General features: G+C 39.1%; 1 protein-coding gene across 22 annotated transcripts in view; it reads left to right on the top strand.

Annotated features, from left to right (window-relative positions):
• KMT2C (lysine methyltransferase 2C) overlaps window positions 1-21745 on the top strand; it is a 257448-nt gene that overhangs the window by 132045 nt on the left and 103658 nt on the right. For all 22 annotated transcript variants that reach the window (XR_003589232.3, XM_060415213.1, XM_042249047.1 and 19 more), the window contains 3 exons: window positions 3643-3805; window positions 10999-11170; window positions 13078-13192. Coding sequence is in view for 21 of the 22 variants with exons in the window: in XM_060415213.1 (XP_060271196.1) it covers window positions 3643-3805; window positions 10999-11170; window positions 13078-13192 (450 nt within the window). In the remaining variant the exon portion in view is untranslated. The remainder of the gene's footprint in view (window positions 1-3642; window positions 3806-10998; window positions 11171-13077; window positions 13193-21745) is intronic.

The following is a 21745-nucleotide window of genomic DNA, read 5'->3' as shown; positions in this document are numbered from 1 at the left end:
TGGAGAAGGACCTTGAGAGTCCCTTGGACTGCAAGGAGATCCATCTAGTCCATCCTAAAGGAAATCAGTCCTGAATATTCATTGGAAGAACTGATGCTGAAGCTAAAACTCCAATACTTAGACCACCTGATGCGAAGAACTGACTGACAGGAAAAAATCCTGATGCTGGGAAAGATTGAAGGCTGGAGGAGAAGGGGACACAGAGGATGAGATGGTTGGATGGCTTCATCGACTCAATAGACATGAGTTTGAGCAAACTCTGGGAGTTGGTGGTGAACAGGGAAGCCTGGCATACTGCATTCTGTGAGGTCTCAAAGAGTCGAACACGACTGAGTGACTGAACTGAACTGAAAAACAGTTTGGTGTGTTGAAAACTAGTAGGATTTGATACTTCATAGAGCACATAGACAACTATAGCAGTTGATACAGAATAAACACATGATAATTAATTGAACGAGCTTTGAAATATTCTGAAAATTTTTGTTAGTGCTTCATAATTCATCTTTAATTTCTGAAATTTTGTTGATTATATTTTGTTGGAGAATATAAATGTATTTGGGAAGAGCCTTCCTTATTTTTATTTAGTGGAATTAAAGTTTTGGAAGTTCCTCAGACTCTTTCTTACAGGGGAGAACTCTCTTGTAATATGAACTGTCATTGAGAGTTTTCTCTTGGATGTGTTCTTGGACAAATGTCAAAAGATATTATAACACTTCTCTTTTTATCTCCCCATCTCCTCCTCTCTTTTTTTAATGATTAAAAAAGTAGAGAAAATTATTCAGGAGTTTTAAATACTGAGTCAAATAAATTGTTTAGTTGATAAGCCATTTAAGAGCTATTTATCTTACCTTCTTCTCACTAGATGTTAATTCACTTTGTAATTGTTTATAACTTGTTAGCTTATAATTTGATTTCTCACGTGGTATATGAGAGTGCTCATGTTTAGAGAAGTTCCTTTTGGAAATTTATTCTTAGACGTTTTCTGCAATTTTACAGATGCATTTATTTGATTCAAAAAGATACATTACAGTCTATATAGAAAGTACATATTTTCTTTCAATGCCAAATGTCTTTCATTAGCTGTGCTGTTATAACAGATGGGTTTGAAGCGTTCAGTTAAATGCAGCTAGTATTTTATTTCCCTTTCTTTATTCCCTGATATCTTTATATGTATTTATAAATTAGTATGTTGGATACATTCCAGATCTTCACATAGTAGTTTAGCTAATGTCATGTAATATTTTCCATTGCAAATATGATTAAGAGAACATGTTGACGTTTCTAAAATGATACAGACAGTGGGAAAATAATAAAATTATTTTGTTTCCTTATTATGCAGTTAAATAAAAGTCATTATATTTGCTAAAATTATTTTTAGAGCACAAGGCTTCTGTACAACTTGCCATGTGCTATAAAAATAACGGAGATTCTAGATTTCAACAGTTTAGCAGACTTATTTTGTGATGTTAATGAGTTAATAAAAGATTTTCAGTGGTTGACTGGATGTATACATTTTCCTCCTTCAGTATTATCTTGGCCTTTGCAGCGTGACTCAAGGATACTCCGATTACCTAAATACCATATGTGTCTTTAATTTTGGGTTCTGTTAATATAACTAACATGTTTAGATACCACTGGAGGGTATGAGATAAAAATATATTTAGTTTGGAAAAAGCTGATTATTATACTTTATTTCTTCAGTTTGTTTAAATGCAGTAATATCTTTGAGTACCAAAGACAGCTGAAATGTGTGGTTAGTCTCTGAACTTGAGGACATTATGTAAAAGTTAAATGTCACAAATATAGCTAGTGTTTGAGTTATTTGGGCTTCCCAGGTGACTGCCTGCCAATGCTGGAGATGGGGTTCAATTCCTGGGCTAGAAGATCCCCTAGAGTAGCAAGCGGCAACCCACTCTAATTTTCTTGCCTGGAAAATTCTATTTAAAGAAGAGCCTGGTCGGCTCTTGTCCCTGGGGTCTCAAAGAGTAGGACACGACTGAGCCACTGAGCGTGCACACATAAGTTACTTAGAAGCTGCAGCTATCTTGTTGCCTGCAGCCAAAATGTGTAGAAGACACACCAAGAAGCAGTTAGCTTTCTTACATTCAGTGTAGTGGCTTGGTGGGTTACGAGCAAGAGTTTGATGCCATGTCATATCTTATGTAGATTTATGTGCAAGACATTGAAACTATTTATAACTTAAAACCTATTGTATTCTCTAATTGACTAGCAGAATATAGAATCAGTATATTAGCATGTGAAGATATCCATGGTAATGTTAGCAGTTTTACCCTATTTCATGAGGCTTAGTTTTACCATATATTGTTTCATCTGGCTTCAGTTATTTCAGCTCTGCTATTACCACAAATGTAGTTCATTTAGTGTACATAAATATGAACATCAGTTTATTAGTGCCTTTCTGTGTCAGGCAGTATTCATGGTGCTAAGAATACAAAGATAGTACAGTCTGCTTGCTCTACTCAAGGATCTTGGACCAAGGTGAAAAAGGACCAATAAGCAGTTATCCAGCAATAGCATAAATGCTGAAACGGAAGCATATGGCAGCTAAGCATCTCCTACATGCAGAGGGAGATTTTATATTGTGTGATGCAGGCCACCCAGCAGACTCCTGATGCCCAAAGTGGGCTTGGGAGGATGAAGATGTTTATTAATTATTCTTAAGGAAAGCTGAGTAAGTACATTGGCGCAGTGGATAATCATACTGACTTCTTGAACACATTTCACGTGCCCTAGAGTTCCTCTGCTGTTTGTTTGAGACATTTCTTTGGTTTTACCACTTGCAAGAGAGTAGAGGCAGATTGCAATGGGGAAAGCAGAAAGTCAGAGGACTTAATTTTTCTTCACATCTCCAACTTTTTAAGGAAACTTGAAACTGACTTCTGCAGTGAAGTGTGTAGATTTGTATGTGTGCCTTTAACAATGTAGTTGCCACTCATTGGCTTATTCTCTGGTGCACTGATTTACTTCATACTGATTGCTGTGTGTGCTCATGCTCAGCTGTGTCCGACTCTTGCGACCCCGTGGACTGTATCCTGCCAGGTTCCTCTGTCCGTGGAATTCCTCAGGCAAGAATAGTGGAGTGGGTTGCCATTTCTTTCTCAAGGGGATCTTCCCAAACCGCGGATCAAGCCTGTGACTCTTACATCTTCTGCACTGGCAGGGATTCTTTACTGCTCGTGCTACCTGAGAAACCCCATATTGATTTTTAGGCAGGGTGAAAACAGTAAGAGATTTTGTAAGTAGTTTTTCTCTGTTTTATCTGCTTATTGATGGGGTTTAGTCACCTGTTGAAAATAACCCTCAACTAGAAAACTGCCCTTGTAATAACCATATTATTAATTTTTTGAAGAATGGTAGTTCTATGTTTTTGACAGTCAGTAGAAAAAAAGTGAAATGCTAACTTCGTAAACTTGATGGAAGGATGAACATACATTAAACCAAGCACTACATGGAGACCTTAGATTTCACCACTCTCACTGATTCTTTATTTAGTATTTTGCAGGCTTCAAACTGTTTCACTAGTAATGTACAGGGACTTCTTAAAATCTTCCTTGCCCCACATTTGGATGTTGCTTTTCCGGGTGTTATAAGGAGGTTTCTTTATGCTTTGCTCCCTTCCAGCGATGTGCATTTTGTAAGCACCTTGGAGCCACTATCAAATGCTGTGAAGAGAAATGCACCCAGATGTACCATTATCCTTGTGCTGCTGGAGCAGGCACCTTTCAGGATCTCAGTCACTTCTTCCTTCTTTGTCCAGAACACATTGACCAAGCTCCTGAGAGATGTAAGTTTACTACAGATACATCTAAAAACACTTACCGATGTAGTTACTTAAAGTAACAGATGTTGTAAGTTCGCTAAGTGTTACTCTGCTTGTGATAAAAGGTAATATCATATAATACTGAAAGAGGTCTTCAGAAGAGATCCATGGGGGATGAGGGGAGCGAGGAGCCAGGGGAGAAATCTGTTATCAACAGTATCATTGATGATATATCCAAAAAGTTATTTGCTTGAAAATTCAAAGATAGTTTGCATGTTTTGTTTTTTTTTATTCTTATTTTAAGAATCTAACTACTGTATGCAAATAGATTTGCTGAGTATATGGTATTTTAATATGTACTATAAAGTACTAATAGGTCATTTAAAAAATTAAAATGTCTTTAATTCAATGTCTTTTACACTAAAAAAGAAAAACAAAAACTCCCTAGTTGGAAATTTGAAAGATGGTTCACTCAGGTGTTACTTCAGGATGTATGTTGATAGGATCACCGAAACACTTTGGAGCATCTTGGAAAATGTGTGGTCCTGATGTTCTGTTAGTGCTTCTTCTTGATTCATCTATCTTGGTTATGGTTTTCTATTATCCTCAGTTGTCTTTTTTTCCCTTTCTTTTCCAAACAGTATTTTATAATTAGGTGAAAAGGTTTAAGTGTTTTAAATTTATGTTATACAGAAAATTACAGCTCTTTTCCTATTCCTTTCATTAAATAGAGATCTTACTTGTTTCTTAGTATATGGATTTCCAATGAGTATGCATGTTTTGGGTTCTTTTTTCCCCCTAGTAAATTGAGTTTCCAGTCTACTTGTGAAATCTCTGTAATTCAGTCTTTTTTTTGTTTGTTTGTTTTAATGTCATCTCTTAGTTATCTGTTAGGTTTTATCTGTCATCTCTTAGTTATCTGTTTCTTAGAATGTCGATAAAGACTTTTTCCCTCTTTTCCAGCTTTGTGAAACATAAATACAGCTACCTCAGGCTTAAACTAATCTCTAACACAGTTAGGCTTCATAATCATTATTTTTTCTTTGTTCAGTACCATAATTTTATCTTTAGTTATTTTGTGTCTACATGTATAATCATATTGCCCTTAATCCCATACAGACATAAATTATAGGGAAGGCAGACTGAAATGTCATATTGTATTTAAGCTAATAAAGTTTTAAACATGTTTTGGATTATACACTGTTTCATCTGGGAGAAAAAGAAAATTCATGCACAGCTACTATTATGGGTGTTGAGTATTTTAAGACCTCAGGAAGTGAATTACTTCCCTAAGTGCACAGACTGTGATGCCAGTCATCAGAGTTGCTTATATTCTGGGTGTTACAGTGTTATCAACACATTTTCCCAATTGAATAAAACAATTGTGGGTGTGTTTGAGAATTTTTATTTAGCCTTTTGTACATCGTCATGATTTAGACTTCACTAAACAACATGCAGACTTCTATGACTGTGGTTCCAGCACAAGGAATTCTGTTACTCATCGACAGGACTGCTTTCTCTTGCAGACTGTGTTCACATAACACACGTGATCTATATACATTTATATGTTAGGGATCATAAAATGTTTTGTAAAATAATGAAATGTAAGAACTGAGGTGAGATGATTTACTGTCAGTTACCATGCATAGTTCCTGCTGCCCACATAAAGCTCAAAAGATACGCTGGAATTGTTGGTGCCTTCCCTTGTCCCAAAGTAGACTTACAGAGACTCAAGGTAAGAAGAGAATTTGGCCAATGGTAAGAGAGAAGAGGGAGAGGACGGATGGGAAGGTCACGGTGAGGTTGACTCCCGGAGGAAGTGCACTCCCTATGCCTGAGCCGCCTGAGCTGCACAGCCGGCTGCAAAACGCCCCAGCAGTCAGCGTGAAGAAGGGCGCGAGAGCAGTTGCCTGATTTGTAGTAATAAGAATTCACTGAGACTGTGTGTACACGCTACAGGGCAGTGAAAATTTGTCTCACAGTAGCTTAAGTAGATCCCACAGGGCAGTTTCTTGTAACAGACCTCAATATAAGTCAGTGGTATAAAACCAAAGCCCGACTGAGCAAATTCTATTCCTTGGGGACCTTAAACAATGGAGCCTAAAGACACAGCTTTTTGACTCTCTGTTTCAATGCACGGATGTGAAGAATATTGCCAATAGACTTTTGCAGGAATATACAGATGAGGTAATAATCTTATAAAATCTTTCATTTGTATTTTTAGTTGTCCTAGTTGTCTGTCACAACATGAAGCACTTTTAATGTTTTAAAGATGGGGATATCTTAAATGACAGTGTTATTATTGATGCTTAAATGACAATCAGTGAAAATCATATAGCCTTGTACCATATACATACACACACACACACACACATATATATATATATATATGTATATGTATATGAATTACTGTACTAAGAGGTAGTTCTTTCAGCTCGGGTCTGCACCAAGTGTAATACTTGGTCCTGCTGGCTAAGCTCAGCCGTGTGCAGTGGTAGTGAACTGAGTTAGTAGTATGATATCTTTTTTATGAAAGTTGAGAAATCTAAAAAAAACATGAACCTCAAAAAAAAAAAAAAATCGCAGCAAAGAGAGCGAATGTGAGCAGGACCAAGCCTTTCATCAGAAAATAATTTTGGGTGCTGCATCCTGGAGAAATGCTGGTCAGGACTGTCACGTTACTTTCACGCTGACGCCAGTGTCCACTAGCCTAGTCTGGAAATTTTACACTAAATATCCATTTAGGAGAGACAGCCACATGTTCTTCCTAGGTAGTATTCTGCCCCTCAGGGAAGCCTGAATGGCAGAGAGCCAGCCGTGTAAGATCAGAGGAGAGAATTTTCCAGGCAGAGCGAACAGCTACTCTGCAGGCCGTGTGGCATGAACTTGGCTGATCGTGGAGTAGGCAGGAGTCAGTGAGCTCGGTGTCTCCCAGGTACAGAGTGCAGAGCACGTGCAGGTGCACGCAGGCCTTGTGAACAGGTGAAGGTGTTTGGATGTATCCTGTCTGCCGTGAGAATTCTTTTGCAGGGTCTGAACCCGGGAAGGATGCACCTCAAGCCACTTTGCTTCCCCCAGCGTGTTTACTCAGCTGTAGCTGCTTCTACTTCATTTTAACTCCCTAGGTAATATCTTTCTAGCTGTGTCTCCCTTGACACCAAGTCCTGCAGCTTTTCTGTTCCCTTAAATCTGTCAGCCCAGTGCCCTTTCTTTCTTCCCTGCCTGCCTGCTGTGTGGGCCACCCTCTCTGGACGACATCCGTGGTTTGCTTTTCTTTCTGGAGATTCCATATTGACAGGCAAATCACTCTGCAGTGTCCTACCAGGGATGAAAACCTAGATCGTAGAAGTTGCAACGTTGGTGGAAGCAAGAGAGCTGTGCTGGTTTAGTCCTTTTCAAATCGACTGTCTGGCGATGCTTTCGCTTCTGCTGCTCTTTCTTCCTGTGAGCTATCTAGGCTCTCCTAAGCAGTGCTCTCCCCTTCCAGTCTGACCATGGCTAGAGATCCATGATAAGCCCCTATGTGATCTAGGCTCCGCTTTTTGTCTTTTCCTCCGTTTCTTCTCTTGTCACCCGGCTGTCACTTAGGCAGTGACGTGTCCAAAGCTTGTCCCGTTTCCCCCCCCTCTTCTCTGGCTCCCCCCACGTCATGTAGCTCCTCCACGCCGTGCATGTGCCGGCGGTCCTCCTCCTACATTTGACCATTCTACTTTCGTGCGTACTCGGATATTCTTTGCCTTCTTTGCCCTTCCAGTGGGCATCAACATCTTTGAAGAGAGGTTGACCTGGATTTTACTCCTGCCCTCCCTTAAATTGTCTTTAGCTTTAGTCTTTTCCATCTGTTTTGCTTTCCCAACTGCTTAAAGAAAATGTTCACTTAGTCATTTGATTAATGCTTCAAACTTAACGCCTCTGTGACTTTCAGACATACATGTACGTATAAGTACATACACTCATGTCTGACATGACATGCTGCCCAGTAACATCTTCTTATGAATGACCTTCAAAAGGCCATCTTAATATTTCTACAGATTGCTGTATGTTCTCACAGGTTGAACAAGTGGTTGGAACCAACTTTTTTCTACTATTTATATAATGCTTAATAGATCTTTTATGCTGATTCTTTTATGCTGAATATAATCATGTGGAATTTTTTTTTGGTCCCATTTATTACATGAGGCATACTAATCAAGCAACATGTCTATTGTCATCTAGGAATTGGTGGAAAATGCCATAGAATAAAAAGTAATCCCTGCCACAGTGATGCACACAATTAGCTTGTTACAGAATGCGCTTTGCTATATAAAACAGGGCTGTGCAATATGATATGAGCAATATATGTAATTTTAATTTTTCCAACAATTATGTTAAATTTTTTATTTAAAATTAATCTTAACAATACATATTTAGTCCAATGTATCCAAAATGTTAATATGTCAACTTGTAATCAATAAAATTTTGAGCTATTCACAGTAATATTTTTTCCTGTTAAATCTTTGGAATTCAGAGTGTGTTTTATGTAAAGCACATGTTAGTTTGGACTAATCACGTTTCCATCGCCCAGTTAGATACATGTGACTGGTAGCTCCCAGGCAGGTTGAAGTTGCAGAGTAGCAAACTCTAGAAGTTTCACAGGATCAACTGAGTATCTGATAGAGTCCAGTATTTGCCACAATTTCTGTACATTCTGAGGGTAAGAAAAATCAAAGTTTTTAAATGTACTTGAATGGATTAAATATGGCACTCTCTTTTAGTATAAGAGAAATAATTTGCTCTGTTTTGTTTCCATTTCTATAGAAATGATTTAATATGTGTAATTTTGTTTTTAAAAGTAATGCTTTCTTTTAAACATCTTATAATGAACTGGATTATATAATAATTTCTTCTAAGCATATGGGGAAGGAAATAGTCAACAACCAAATGGGCATTTAGGTGTGGTAACATTAGATGGTCAGGGTTTATGTCTGAGCAAGAGTTTTAAAGGCCTCCTTGGAACCGGCTTGCAATGCAGCAAGGGAACACGGTTACAGGCAGAAGAAACAGGATGCGTACAAGCTCACGAGGGTTTAGCAGTCTGTTGTGTTGTGTTCTGTGCGCAGCAGACTGCTTGATCTAACCAGGAAATAGTGAGTGTTCTGAGATTTAGTTGAAAAAGGAGAGAAGGCCCCCCTTCCTTTTTTTTTTTGCCTCAAAACCTCAAGAAACTTGTGGGTTTTTTAAGGTGAGAAAGGAGGCACTGATAAAGTTTAAATTTAGGCAGGGCATAACAGTCGCAGAAGATTGCTCTGGATGTGTGGCTGATTAGGAAGAAGGTCAGAACCCTAGGCACACATTCCATTCAGCAGGTAACTGCAGTTATTAATACCAAGACAGAGTGTGATGGACTGAGCTGTACAGATAGATGGAATAGGGGTATATAGAAAGTTTACTCAGTAAGAACTGGTGTCCATTTGAGTGTGTTGGGTCAGGGACAAGTTTAGGGTCAGTAGTGACACTAATGCTTCTTTACCCAGCAGGTCTAGAAAGGAGGGAGAGGTTTCGGTTTTAAAAGTAAGTTTTATACTAGAGGTGTAGAGATTAGGTGTTTTTAGAACATGTGGCTATTGAAGTCCGGACAGACTTGAAAATAACATTTGAGGGTTAGATAGAGGTTTGGGGCCAGTGATAAGAGTTCTGAGAATTACGGTGTTTTTATGGTGTATAAGTTGATGTGATTACAAAGAAAAAACTATGGGGGATTCGGAAAGGAGGAAGAGAATGGACTCCTGAGAGCCTCCAGCGTTTGGAGGCCTTGTGGAGCTACAGAAGGAGCACAGGGGTTGAGCTGGAGGCGTGGGAAGCCTCAGGAGTTGTCAGGAGAAAGCGGCCATCCTAGAACTCAAGGTAGGACACTTCAGTGTGAGTGAAATGCCGGCTGTCAGTGCTGCGACACGGCAAGAAAGGTAAGGCCCGAGAAGTTACGGGAGCTTCCGATGAGTGGCGGGTGAGCACCCCCCAGGCCCGGCTTACATCTCGAGGCAGCCCAGGGCCTGTCTGTGCGCTGCCCTCACACTACAGGTTTTGGTATTTTTAACCATTCTAGAAGGACTCTATAAACAAGAGGTCTGTATGCCAAAGACTTCTACAGCCCACAAGACCAGCTGCCAGCTAACTCCAGGTATAAGGAAAAGGAACAGATCATGAACCGTTTCTAGACCGGGGGAAAGGAAGGCACGTAGGAAGGACTCGAAGCCAGAGAGGACCGACCAGATCTTCAGAAAGCAAAAGGAAAGAAAATCCTCTGTGTGATTTAAAACAGTCTTCAGACGATCAGCTGATCAGACCGTTTAGTTGAGAGCATACTAAATGCAGTTACAGGCATACTCATATATATCACCAAATTGGTATGATTTTAGAATACATTCCTTATTGTATTATAATATGCATGAGTTTAATTTTGTGCTTGGCAAGGCAGTTTATTCCTTATTTTAGATGGTACAAGAAGTGTTAAAAAGTGCCATTCCTTTTAATCCGTATTTAGTGATAGATGATGTTGATAATTACATAGATTTTTAATGTTTTGTTTTACAACTGGCAGTTAATATACATCAATATAGAATTAGTATGTGAAGTATTGTATATGTGTATGAATATGTAGCTTCCGTCTTTAATGTTCTCCCTCATATGATATTTTCCAGTATTAAAAAACCCTTATTTGATTTGAATAAACATTAGTCTGTTTATGATTAAGGAGCATCTTAATCTGCTTGATATTAGCATTTCTTAATTTTGTCTCTTACTTTATTTTGTTAATTTCAAAACCTTATGTATAACATCCAGATAAAAATGTTTGTATTTGCACTGCAATGCGTCTCTCAGTTGATATTTTCCTTTTTGATTCTTTTCAGCAAGTATATATTGAACATTAACTAGGTGCCCAGGATTATCATTGGTATTAGGGATATAAAATAAAATAAGAACTGCATATGGTCTCAGGTAGATGTAGGCACAAATAATGGCAAAACTATATGATTAAATTTAATGTGACTAAAATTAAAGATAGTATAATGTTTTTATTGAGACCTTATTCTGATTGGATATCAGTTCAATGTGGATAATTTCACGTGTCTGAAAGATTTACCATGAAAATTCCCTTCGAGTGATTTTTTTTAAACTGTAAAGTCAGAGAAATATTAAATTCTTATACAGCAATTTCGTTGTTTTACTGTTAATTATAGCAAAGGAAGATGCAAACTGTGCAGTGTGCGACAGCCCGGGAGACCTCTTAGATCAGTTCTTTTGTACTACTTGTGGTCAGCACTATCATGGAATGTGCCTGGATATAGCGGTTACTCCATTAAAACGGGCAGGTTGGCAATGTCCTGAGTGCAAAGTGTGCCAGAACTGCAAGTAAGTTTTAATTTCAACTCAAAGGTGTGTATTGAGTTTAAGACAGACCCTATTATTAGGTCCTAAAGGTTTGTGTAAATACGGTAAAGGTTGTTCATGCTGCAGCTGTATTCGTTCACACTGACTTCATCATGTCTTTAAAACTGCTAGGTATTTATTAACTTATATTACTTTGAAACAAGTCTAAACAAAAAATAATTTTAACAGTTTAAATTCCTGGTTGCCTAAAAAGCCAGTTTCAATTTGCCAACAATTTTAAATGAATGATTTTAACAATTAAAAGTAAACATTAGAAAAATAAAGCAGCTTCCCTCCCACCCCCCGCCCCTTCTTCCTGAGGGACACTGGGGTGAAATTTAATAGGAAAATAAACCACTCACTATGCAAAGTAGTTATTAGAGTGAGCCAAAGAATCGGTGATAAGTTTCAGTTTCTATTCCAGGAGGAACAGTTGATAGTAAATCTACTGTTTTAAAATAAATTTCCATCTATCTGAAAGGCAGTTAACCTTCACTGTAATCCTGAAACAAAATGTTGTATGGATGTAAATATTTGCAATGGGGTTATCTTTTCTGGTTTATTTTATTCCATCCTTTGATCGTTGCTCCAGTTTTTTCTGTGATTTTTTTTTTCCTCATGCTACTAATTAATTAGCATGATAATTTGGGGATGTTGCCTCCATCTGCAGCAGTCCACAAATTATTTACAAGCTGAGAACTTTTAAAATACGGAGAAATGATACTCACCATTGCCACGTTCAGTCTGTTTTATTTGTAATTTAATTTGACAACAATAACATCAATATCTTAGAATTATGTGGAATAAATAAGACCGCGTGAAAATATCAGTAAACACTTAGTTGACACCTTGTATCTATGCCTAGCTTCTTGAGAAGGAATAAGAGAAGGTGAAGAAAAGAGTGCTGTTCTTCTAGGATCTTTCCACATAGCTGAAGAGATACAGTGTGCAATTTTACATGTAGAATTTGTTAAATTAAATAAGAAATTACTGAAGGCCAACTAACCGATCTTCCTTTTTACTTCTGTTTATCCCCAGGTTTTATTCAGCGGTTCCTCTCTCAGCTCTTCTTGCATTCCCTAGTTTTTCTTTTCCCCTCCTCTTGAATTAAATTCTTAGTTTCTGATAGGGATGAACAGTCAAGAATCAAGGCAGAGACTATGGACAGGACAAGGGCACAATCTTCAGGGTCAAAAAGTGTTCAGGGAAAGATTTTAGGTTTTTAATTACAATTCCTAGCAATTATGACAAGATTACTATTCTTGTATCTGTTTATTTAGCATTTATTATTTAATGGATGTTCTTAGCTCTTCAGCCAGAATTATATTTAATTCTCATGGTAATCTTTGATTTCCATTCACATTTTGTACTTAAAGCCAAGAAGACTCAAGTCTGAGTTATTCAGGAGTCTCACAGCTAGAAAAATAGAAGTCTGAATGTAAATGTAGATCGGGCCCAAGTTTGATCCTCTCTTTATTATATCACATTGTTCTTCCAGTTCACAGTGCCAGGATTTGTTCCTTGCCATGCAGCATCACCTATTGGTTACAGCTCCTTGCCCAAAAGAGGATGGGTATCGGATGTTTAAAAAATAAAGATCAAAATCACTCATCTTGCCTTAACCCCTCCTTCTCTGCAGGAATCCTAAAATGACCAAAGCAGGTTCACCATAGGTGAGCGTTCAGTAAGGATAATCCTTTAGAGACCTTTGGAAGACATCTGTCTCATCCTCTGGAGAGTTTGCACTGTCATTATCTGGGCATAGGCAAAACTGACACTGCGGGCATTTATGAACTGGGCAGTTCCCAGGACAGATTCTTCTCATGGTTACTTATTTCACAGACATAAGTTTAAAGATAAGGCATCATTAATGCTATCTTATTTTTTAGACAATCGGGAGAAGATAGCAAGATGCTAGTGTGTGATACGTGTGACAAAGGGTATCATACTTTTTGTCTTCAACCAGTTATGAAATCAGTACCAACCAATGGCTGGAGATGCAAAGTAAGTTGTTTATTTTTTTAAGAAAAATATCATCTGTATGTTTTTTTTTTATATATATATAGAGCAGACAAATCAGATACCTATTCAAATCTGTATATTTCATTCAACTTACAAAAAATTTAATTGATGTATAATTGATATACACTAAAGGGCACACACATAAAGTCTGTAATTTAATTAGATGCATGTACACTCATGAAACCATCATCATCTTCAAGATAATGAACAAATTTACAACCCCTAAAAGTTCCCAGGTGCCCTTGGGAGTTCCTCCGTTCTCACTGTTCACTACACTGCTCCCTCTGATTTTCCAGACAGTATGTTTCTCTCACCATAGATTAGTTTGCATTTTCTAGAATTTTATGTAAGTGGTGTCATATAATATATACCCTTTTCTTTTTTTGGAGGGTGGGCATTTTTTAAAACCCAACATAATTATTTTGAAGTTCACCCATAATGTTGAACCTATCAGTAGTGATTCCTTTTTATTGCTGAGTAGTAGAAGTACCAGGATTTGTTCATTGAGTCACCTAGTGGTGAACATTTGGGTTCTCCACAGTTTTAGGCCGTTTTCAAAAGTGCCGCTATGAACCTACCATCTAACATATATCTATATGGTACTTCATGGCTAAGGAATTGTTTCTGAATGATTCACCTTTAATCTTCGAAATCCTCTGAAGTAGGTGGTATTCCTGTATGCAGATACTAAAATAGGTATATTTTTTAAATCTATTAATTTAAAATCCAGAAATAAAGCAGAGTATATTTGGTTAGACTGACTTTTAGGTGATTTTACTGTGATTTCACATGTATATATATTTGTGTGTATTTATGTATAAACTTGTATTAAATATTTGGAATCATTGTATATGCATTTGTATATTGTTCCTCCCCCATAGTAGTTTTAATAAGTGCTTATTCATTTAGATCTCTGTTGTTTTTAGATGTAAAGTTTTTTTCAGGTTTTGAGAGTTAGGATCCGCAGACATTTTCCCACTTCTTTTCCGTTACTTATGACACCAGTCTTTCTGCCTGGTAGGATGCCTCTAATAAGGGATATTTTCAGCCATTTATGTTTTTTTCTAGGTAGTCTTTCAGCCAGTGATTCTCCCCAGTTCCATCTCTTCTGCTGCCTTTGCATCTTTGTGACCTTGAGGCGTTGTGTCCTGAGTTTCGCTGAGCTTCCTGAGGAATTTACAGAGGCTCTGCTCTCTGAATCTCTAAATGCTATAGGCTAGCTGAGAGCTCTACCCACTGGGCAGTTAGTATAGTACTAGATAACAACAAATTGAGATTTATTTGTTCATGGAAGCCAAAATATTCACATTCTTAAAGTGAAAGTAGAAGATGAGAATAACTCAGGTTTGCCTTTAATTCCCAACTAGCTGAATAAAACTGCATTTTCTGTTAGGAATATGTTTACAAACATTATTTACTTTGACTTTTCTTTGAATGTTCTCTAGGATGAGTCAGTCATAAAAATAGTTAATTTGCTTCCTTTGAAATCGATAGGGTAAACTAATAAATTTAGAACTGATGAGGGACTAGCAATTAAGTGAATTGCCTGAGTTACTAATTTGCAGAGGTAGAAGAGAGACTAAAATTCACGTTCCCTGTATTACATTTTAGTGCTTTATCCAATATATTATGCTCCCTGTGCTACCATGCTCACTTGAGCAACAGAGTAGTGCTTCTCTTCCCGGGCATGAAGGGGGGCGGCTTGTGGGCTCGGCTCGTGGGATCTCAGTTCTCCTGTGAGGGATTGAACCCATGCCAACCACATAGGGAGCACAGTCTTAACCCTTGGACCGCCAGGGGAGTGCCAAAGAATATTAGTCTGATCTTCATCTATGTTAGGGTTTGGACCCTAGAGAACTAAAGACTCTCTAGACCCATTGGGCATCTCTACATACCCCCTCAGGCTGAAGTTTTTTTTTTATTTAATTATTATTGTAGTCTTAATTTCACAGAGCAGACATGAAGCTAGGCATAAAGTTCTTTGATATATGGTAATTACACTGGCTTAACTTAGAAAATAAATATTAATTTAATCTAAAATAATTTTGCTTTTTAAACTGCATTGCCAAGATGTGGTTTAATAGAATGGCATTCTTTGTCTTTCATAATGTTCATACAGAGAATGCCTTTTGTATAATAAGTATTTGTATAAAAGTAGTTTGATAAAGCCAGGACTGGGTTTACTGGTTCAGAGTAATCAGACCTCAAAAGTGCCAACCAGCAATTCCTTGCACGGCAGATGTAATGAATAAAGTGATACTCAAGAACTTAAGAAACCTCTTAGTTCACAAGTGCACTGTAATGGCACAGTTGAAATCTGTAGTAAACGGGGGTATTAATTCAATTGTTTCTAAAACGCAGGCGTTTCTCTTTATAAATTACCGTGTGCTGTGTGCAGTTCCTATTGTCAAGTGATGTGTGAAGAATCCCCTGGCTCCGCGGGTGCTGCTCCCTGCTGCCCGAGCAGCTTCCCTGTGCGGTCCACAGCCTCATTCTTAACTGTGCAAAATCTTGCATCTTTCACACGTCTTAGAGAGCACTTGGGACTAACGTAACAAAAAATACAGATGCTAAGTGCAGTTGAACGTGCAAGTGTTAGTCGCTCAGTCGTGTCCAAGTCTTCGTGGCCCCATGCACTATGCAGCCCCCCAGGCTCCTCTGTCCAGGGGTTCCCCAGGCAAGAATACCGGAGTGGGCATCTATTCCCTGCTCCAGGGAACCTTCCCGACCCAGGGATCGAACCCGCGTCTCTTGCACTGTAGGCGAATTCTTTACGTCTGAGCCACCAGGGAAGCAGTTACATTTTATATTAACTTTTTTAGAAAATTGTATGATTGATTATCTTGCGGGACCCTCGTTCCCGACCAGGGATTGAACCCCAACCACTTGACCACCAGGGAATTCCCTGTATTTTTTAGAGTTAGCAATTCCATGAAAAATGTCAGGATTTCACGAAACATGTAGATCGCAAAGAGTACATCTGCGGTCTCCCTGCGCCCTCGTACTCTAGTCCCAGGAACACAGAAACGCGCTTCTGTGACTTCTGCCCTCGATTTTGCTCTCGGGGTCTTGGTGTCCGCATCCTTCCGGCTGGAGGGGCGTGGCCTTCAGGAGCTGGGGCGGGGCCTTGGGGGCGGGGCCTTGTGGGGGCGGGGCGGAGATAAGAGGTGATCGTTGGAAGCCGAGGCCTCGCAGGTTTCCTGGAGGAGGCGCTTTCGCGCGGGGCTCGCAGGCCTCGAGGTGGCGCCAGCCTGGGGCTGCTTCCCGGAGCTGCCTGCGGGGACGCGGTGCTGGACGGTGGTGCGGTAGGTGTCGGTGGTCCCTCCTCGGAGAGTCTTGGAAAGGGTGGCGATCCTGCCGGGGATGGGGCCTGGGTGGGGCGGTGGGAGGAAGCCCTGGGGGGCCGCGCCCCGCTCCACCCCGTGGGAGCGCCTGCACCTGGTCCTAGGGTGTGGGGCGTAACAGGGCGGGGCAGAGCCCGCGGGTAACCGCTCTCAGGTGTGGTCGCCTGGGCGACCCCGGGGCGGAGGAGGCTCGGGCTCCTGCAGCCCGGGAGCAGTTGCTTCCTGGCTGTGGGCCGGGGCGCTTCCGCGGGTTGTCCCATGGTTTGGTTCGGTTCCGGGTTGAAGAAAGAAAGCTGCGTCGGATGCGTTTGTATGTTTACCGTTAATCTCCGCCACCGCTCTTCTTTTTACTTTTCTGAAATAGGAAGTTGAATTCGTGATCGCTTCCTTCGCTTTCCTAAGGAAGAGATATTTCAGACTATAAATTTACCTTTGATTATAGCTTTGGCTGCACTCAAATTTTTTGTGCTGTTAACTTTAGGCACATTTATTTTTTCAGGTTGTACTTAAACATTAGATTTTGCTTTGTGCTAAATCAGTTTCGCTACGGTAGCTTTATGACGTATATTTGGATGCCTTCCAATGGTGACGTTTTAAACTTGTAGTATTTGTGTTTATTAATTAGATGAAGCTCTTTCCCCCTGTTTTTGGCTGTTTGATTCAACAGCATATTCAGATGTAGTTACAATTGACCACTATCAATTTCTCCTTGCATTTTGCTCTTTTTTTTTTTTTTCTTCAAAAAACTATTTTCTGCTGGATTAAGCAGGTATGTCAGGTTAATGATAATCTGCTTTTTTATCAGTGTGAAACTGTACTCTGTATTCTGTGTATGCCCTCTTTTTGGGAGGAGGGAACCGGATATTTTGCTTTGCTTGACAATATGGTCGTGCAGGGTTTTAGTTTACAAGTTGAATATGATCTTTTCACATCGTTATATTGGACCCTTCTGTGTCATTTTAAGTGTACCTTTTGAAGGGTTTAATAGTCAAGCACTTAGATTAATGGATGTAATTGAAATGCTTGGCAGTTTTAAGACAAGTGTTCTTTTAGCTTTCTGTTTTTCAGTTATTTTTATTCCATGCAATGATTGCAATTCAGAATTGTATTTTACTAATATTAAGTTATAAATGAAACTATAACATTTTCTGCTCCTGTTTCCCATTGAAAATGAAGAAATCAGAAGTTTTCTCTCTGCCTTCTGTCTTAAGTTAACCTAGACTGTAGATCACCTCACTTTTTCTTTGGCGAGGGGGTGGGTGGAATCTTCTCTCTAGTTTCCAACGTCATCTCACCACTAGTCTCTTGGAGACATGGTTATGCACCTCTGTTTTTAAAAAATCTTAAATTTTCTGGACTCTTAGAAACCTGAAAGAGACTATTGCCTTCCACCTATGACACGAGTTTCATCTGGCAGAGTTTTGCATTACAACTTTTTTCTTTTTATTCTGGAAACTTTTTTTCTTTCTGTGTTGACCGTTGCCATTCTCCTTTTAGGTCCAGTAAGTGTTGATTAAATACACCTTCTTTCTTTTTTAAAAACATATTTACCTTCTTTACGTTCTCTTTAATAACCTTTAGCATAGCATTTAGGTAATTTTGTTTTCTGTTTTAAATCATTATTTTCTTTGTCATGGTTTTCATTATCTTGGAAAATGTGTCCAGAATTCCGAGTTTGTTTCTGGAGGCTGTTCTCTGGCTTCCCTTTGTGCTGCCCTCTTACTGATTTGTTTTCTGTAATTGCTGCTGGTTTTCACGTGGCAGAATTACTTATACTCATATTCTCGAGTAGATAGTGCAGTGTGTTTTCTTCTGTTCTGTGTAGGTATTATAAAGTGATTTAAAAGATTAGGCAGTGGAGTCAAATCTCAGGTTTTTCACTTAGTAAATACAAGATCTCTGGCAATTTATTTGACTTCCGTAAGCCAAGTTTCATTCTGTAGCTAAAGTCCTTCCCTCAAAGGGGTGTTGGATTTAGTGAAATGATTGTAAAGTGCTCAGCATATTGCTTGACATAAGTGCTCAATTATCCTGGAGTTTTTCATAGGAATACTTATCCTCTGAGCAGTTTGAAGAGTGATACCCTTTCTCTACTGGTGAATTCTTTCATATCTGTTTATAGTCTTGAGTCAAATTCAGACACTGGTGGAGGCTGGAGGTACAGGGGCAGCTAGGTGTGCCTTCCTGGGAGTGTCAGTCTAGTGTGCTGTTTGAACTGAGGTAGGGATGCTCCTTTCAGGATCTTGTATACCAGTCATCGTCCCGCAGCTTGCTTTTCTGTTTCTCTCTTGAGAATGCCAGTGTGTTGGTATATGATGCATTTTAAAAGGCTTTATTTGGGAGTAATTTCAAACCTTTAAAAGCAAGAAAAATAAAAATAATGCCCATTGCTATTTACCTGGATTCTTTAGTTGTTGGAATTTCAGTAGGGTCATTGTGGCCTTTCTCCTTTCTACCTCTTCCCTGCCCACTCCACTCTGTGTATTAATTTTTTTTTCCCCTGAACCATGTGAAGGGTGAGTTACACACACCATGTTCCCTTTACCCTTAAGTACGTAAATGTGTATTTCTTAATAATGAGGATATTCTTACATAATCACTGCACTATTACCACTCCGCACATTTACATCAGTCTAGTCTACCCTTCATATTTCAGCTTGTCACTTGACTTAGTGTCCCACACAGCATTTGCCTCTTCCCTGTGGGTTCCAGGATCTAGTCTAGGGGCAAGTGTTCCGTTTAGTTGTCGTGTTCCTTGAGACTCCTTTAATCTGGAAAGTTCTTAAACCCTCCTCTGTCTGTTTGATATTGACAGTGTTGAATAATAGAGTTTTTCCTCACATGCCTGGATTATTTGTTTGTTTTAATCACAAATGGAACTTTGCTCCTTTTGTCTTTGACGTCGTTCTTGGCCAGAAGATTGAGCAGGTCTGTGCCCTTGGCAGGCCCTCCCCTGGACTCGCCTGGAGCGTCCCTCTCCCTCATAGGCCATGTGAGCTCTGAGCATCTGGTCAGGCTGCTGTCAGCTTTCTCCACTGGTTTTCCCCTCTTGGATCTAAAAAAGTGTTATGTGAGGAGACACTTGACCTTGCAGATATCTTATTGCTTATTACTCCTCAAAATTTTCTCCAAGATGATAGGAGATAGTTTTAACCTGTTTTTTGTAAAATATGCTTTTCTAAGTAAATGTTTACCTGTCAACCTCTGCATTCTATTGTAATCCAGAATCCACCCTTCTTTCACATGTTAAAATGATTTATATATTCTCAGTACTGACTCATGAATTCTTGTTGTCAATAATTTATTACTGTACCTGATTTGTGCTCAGATTGTTCCATTTTTGCCTTTGGTGGTCTTTTCAAGCTGGCTCCTGTGTTTTTGTTAGATGTCCTCCCATTTATTTGAGCACTTCATTATATTTGGGCATAGCAAGATATTCCAAAGTCCTCTTATGCCTTCCCTGCCCTGGACTCGGTAGTCCTCCTTTCTGTAAATAGGCCACGCTCCTTTAGTAGAGGTGCGCTGCTGGGCCTGCGCACTGCTCTGTGGCGTGTGCTGCTGTGTCCTCTCAGCAAGCGAGGCAGGAACTGCATGCCTGCACACACACGTGTGTGCATGTGTACAAGTACACACGCAAGTATGTGTGTACTCAAATATGGACATCATTTATAAGTGACGAATTTATACCAGTACCCCAGTTCTGATCCCTCCCGCCAAGTTCCTTGCCTTCCCTCATGCTTGCATATCTGTTCTTTCAAGGTGTCTAGTGAGAATCCTTGTGCTTTGCCTGTTATTCTTGAAGTGTTTTTAATTTCTCATTCTTGGCTTTTTAGTTTAAAAGTACATAGGATATTAACATTGTTTCAGAAACTTTTGGTTTGTCCTTCCTGTGTGTATTTTTTAATGATAAGCAAACATGTTTCCCTTTTCTACCCTGAAGGCAGCATATTATTATATGTGCTCTTTGGCATGTTACTTTTTTTACTTATTATCTGGAATTCATTTCAGTTTATAGAAATCTTCCTCATTCCTTTTTTTTTTTTAAATTTGAAACAGTTTTTCAACCTGTGTTCTATGCTTCAATATTTAGGTCGTTTCTGGTATTTTACATTAGAATGATTCTGTAGTCAGTAACTTTGTGCATATGGGTTTTTGAATTGTCGGGAGCAAATCTCTAGAATAAATTACTAGAAGTGGGTTTGTTGGCTGGGGTGGGAGGATAATTGCATATGCAATTTTGTTTGGTATTGTCAAATTCCCTTTCATGGGACTTGCGTCAGTTCCTGCTGCTGCCACTCACGCGTGAGAGAAGTTCTTTTCTACATTCTTGTCAATAGGGTGTCCTATTTGGCTTTTTGATTTTTTGCCTGTCTTATGAGTGAAAAATGTTACCTCAGTGTAGTTTAATTTTCATTTCTCTCGAGTGAAGTTGGCCATATTTTCTTATGCTTAAGGGTCATTTTCACCCCCTTTTATGAGTAGTCTTCTCTTGTGTTTTGCGTGTTACTCGTGAAGATTTTGACCCCTACCCCGCCCCAGTTAAGAGTTCCTAATATAGTTGGGATATAAGGCCTTTATCTGTTGTATGATGCAAGTATTTTTTTCCAGTTTGCCTTTTGACTTCGCCTGCGGGGTGGTTTTTTTTTTGCCATGTAAAAGTTTATTTTTGTGTAGTCAGATTTATCAGTCTTCTATTGCTTTTGGAGTTTTTAGTTAAAATTAAAGACTTTGCCTATGCTGAGGTTATATGAGAGTTCATATGTTTTTCTAGTTTCTGCATTATTTTTTTATGTACGACTCTCTAATCCAGTTTTTGTAGTATCCCGCCAGGTTTTCTGTCCATGGGATTTTTCTGGGCAAGAATACTGGGAGTGGGTTGCCATTTCCTCCTCTGGAGGATCTTCCAGACCCAAGGATGGAACCCACATCTCCTGCTTTGGCAGACAGATTCTTTACCCCTGAGCCACCTGGGAAGCATGTGAACTCTAGGCTCCATGAAGAATCTTACTGGAATTTTTATCAGGGTTACTTTAAATGTAATGTTGATAGTGACATCTTGATGTTAAGACATCCTAAGAACACAGTATATCTTGGCATTTGTTCAAGTCTGGTTTAAAGTCTTCTAGGAATGCTTTCTAATTTTCCTTGTATAGGTTTTAGACATTTCCTTGTTGTAGTTCAGTGGCTCAGT

The sequence above is a fragment of the Ovis aries genome, chromosome 4 (genome assembly GCF_016772045.2).
Source record: "Ovis aries strain OAR_USU_Benz2616 breed Rambouillet chromosome 4, ARS-UI_Ramb_v3.0, whole genome shotgun sequence".
NCBI lineage: Eukaryota > Metazoa > Chordata > Mammalia > Artiodactyla > Bovidae > Ovis > Ovis aries.
The sequence above is the reverse complement of the archived record's forward strand: the minus strand, read 5'-3'. Positions and strand labels throughout refer to the sequence as shown.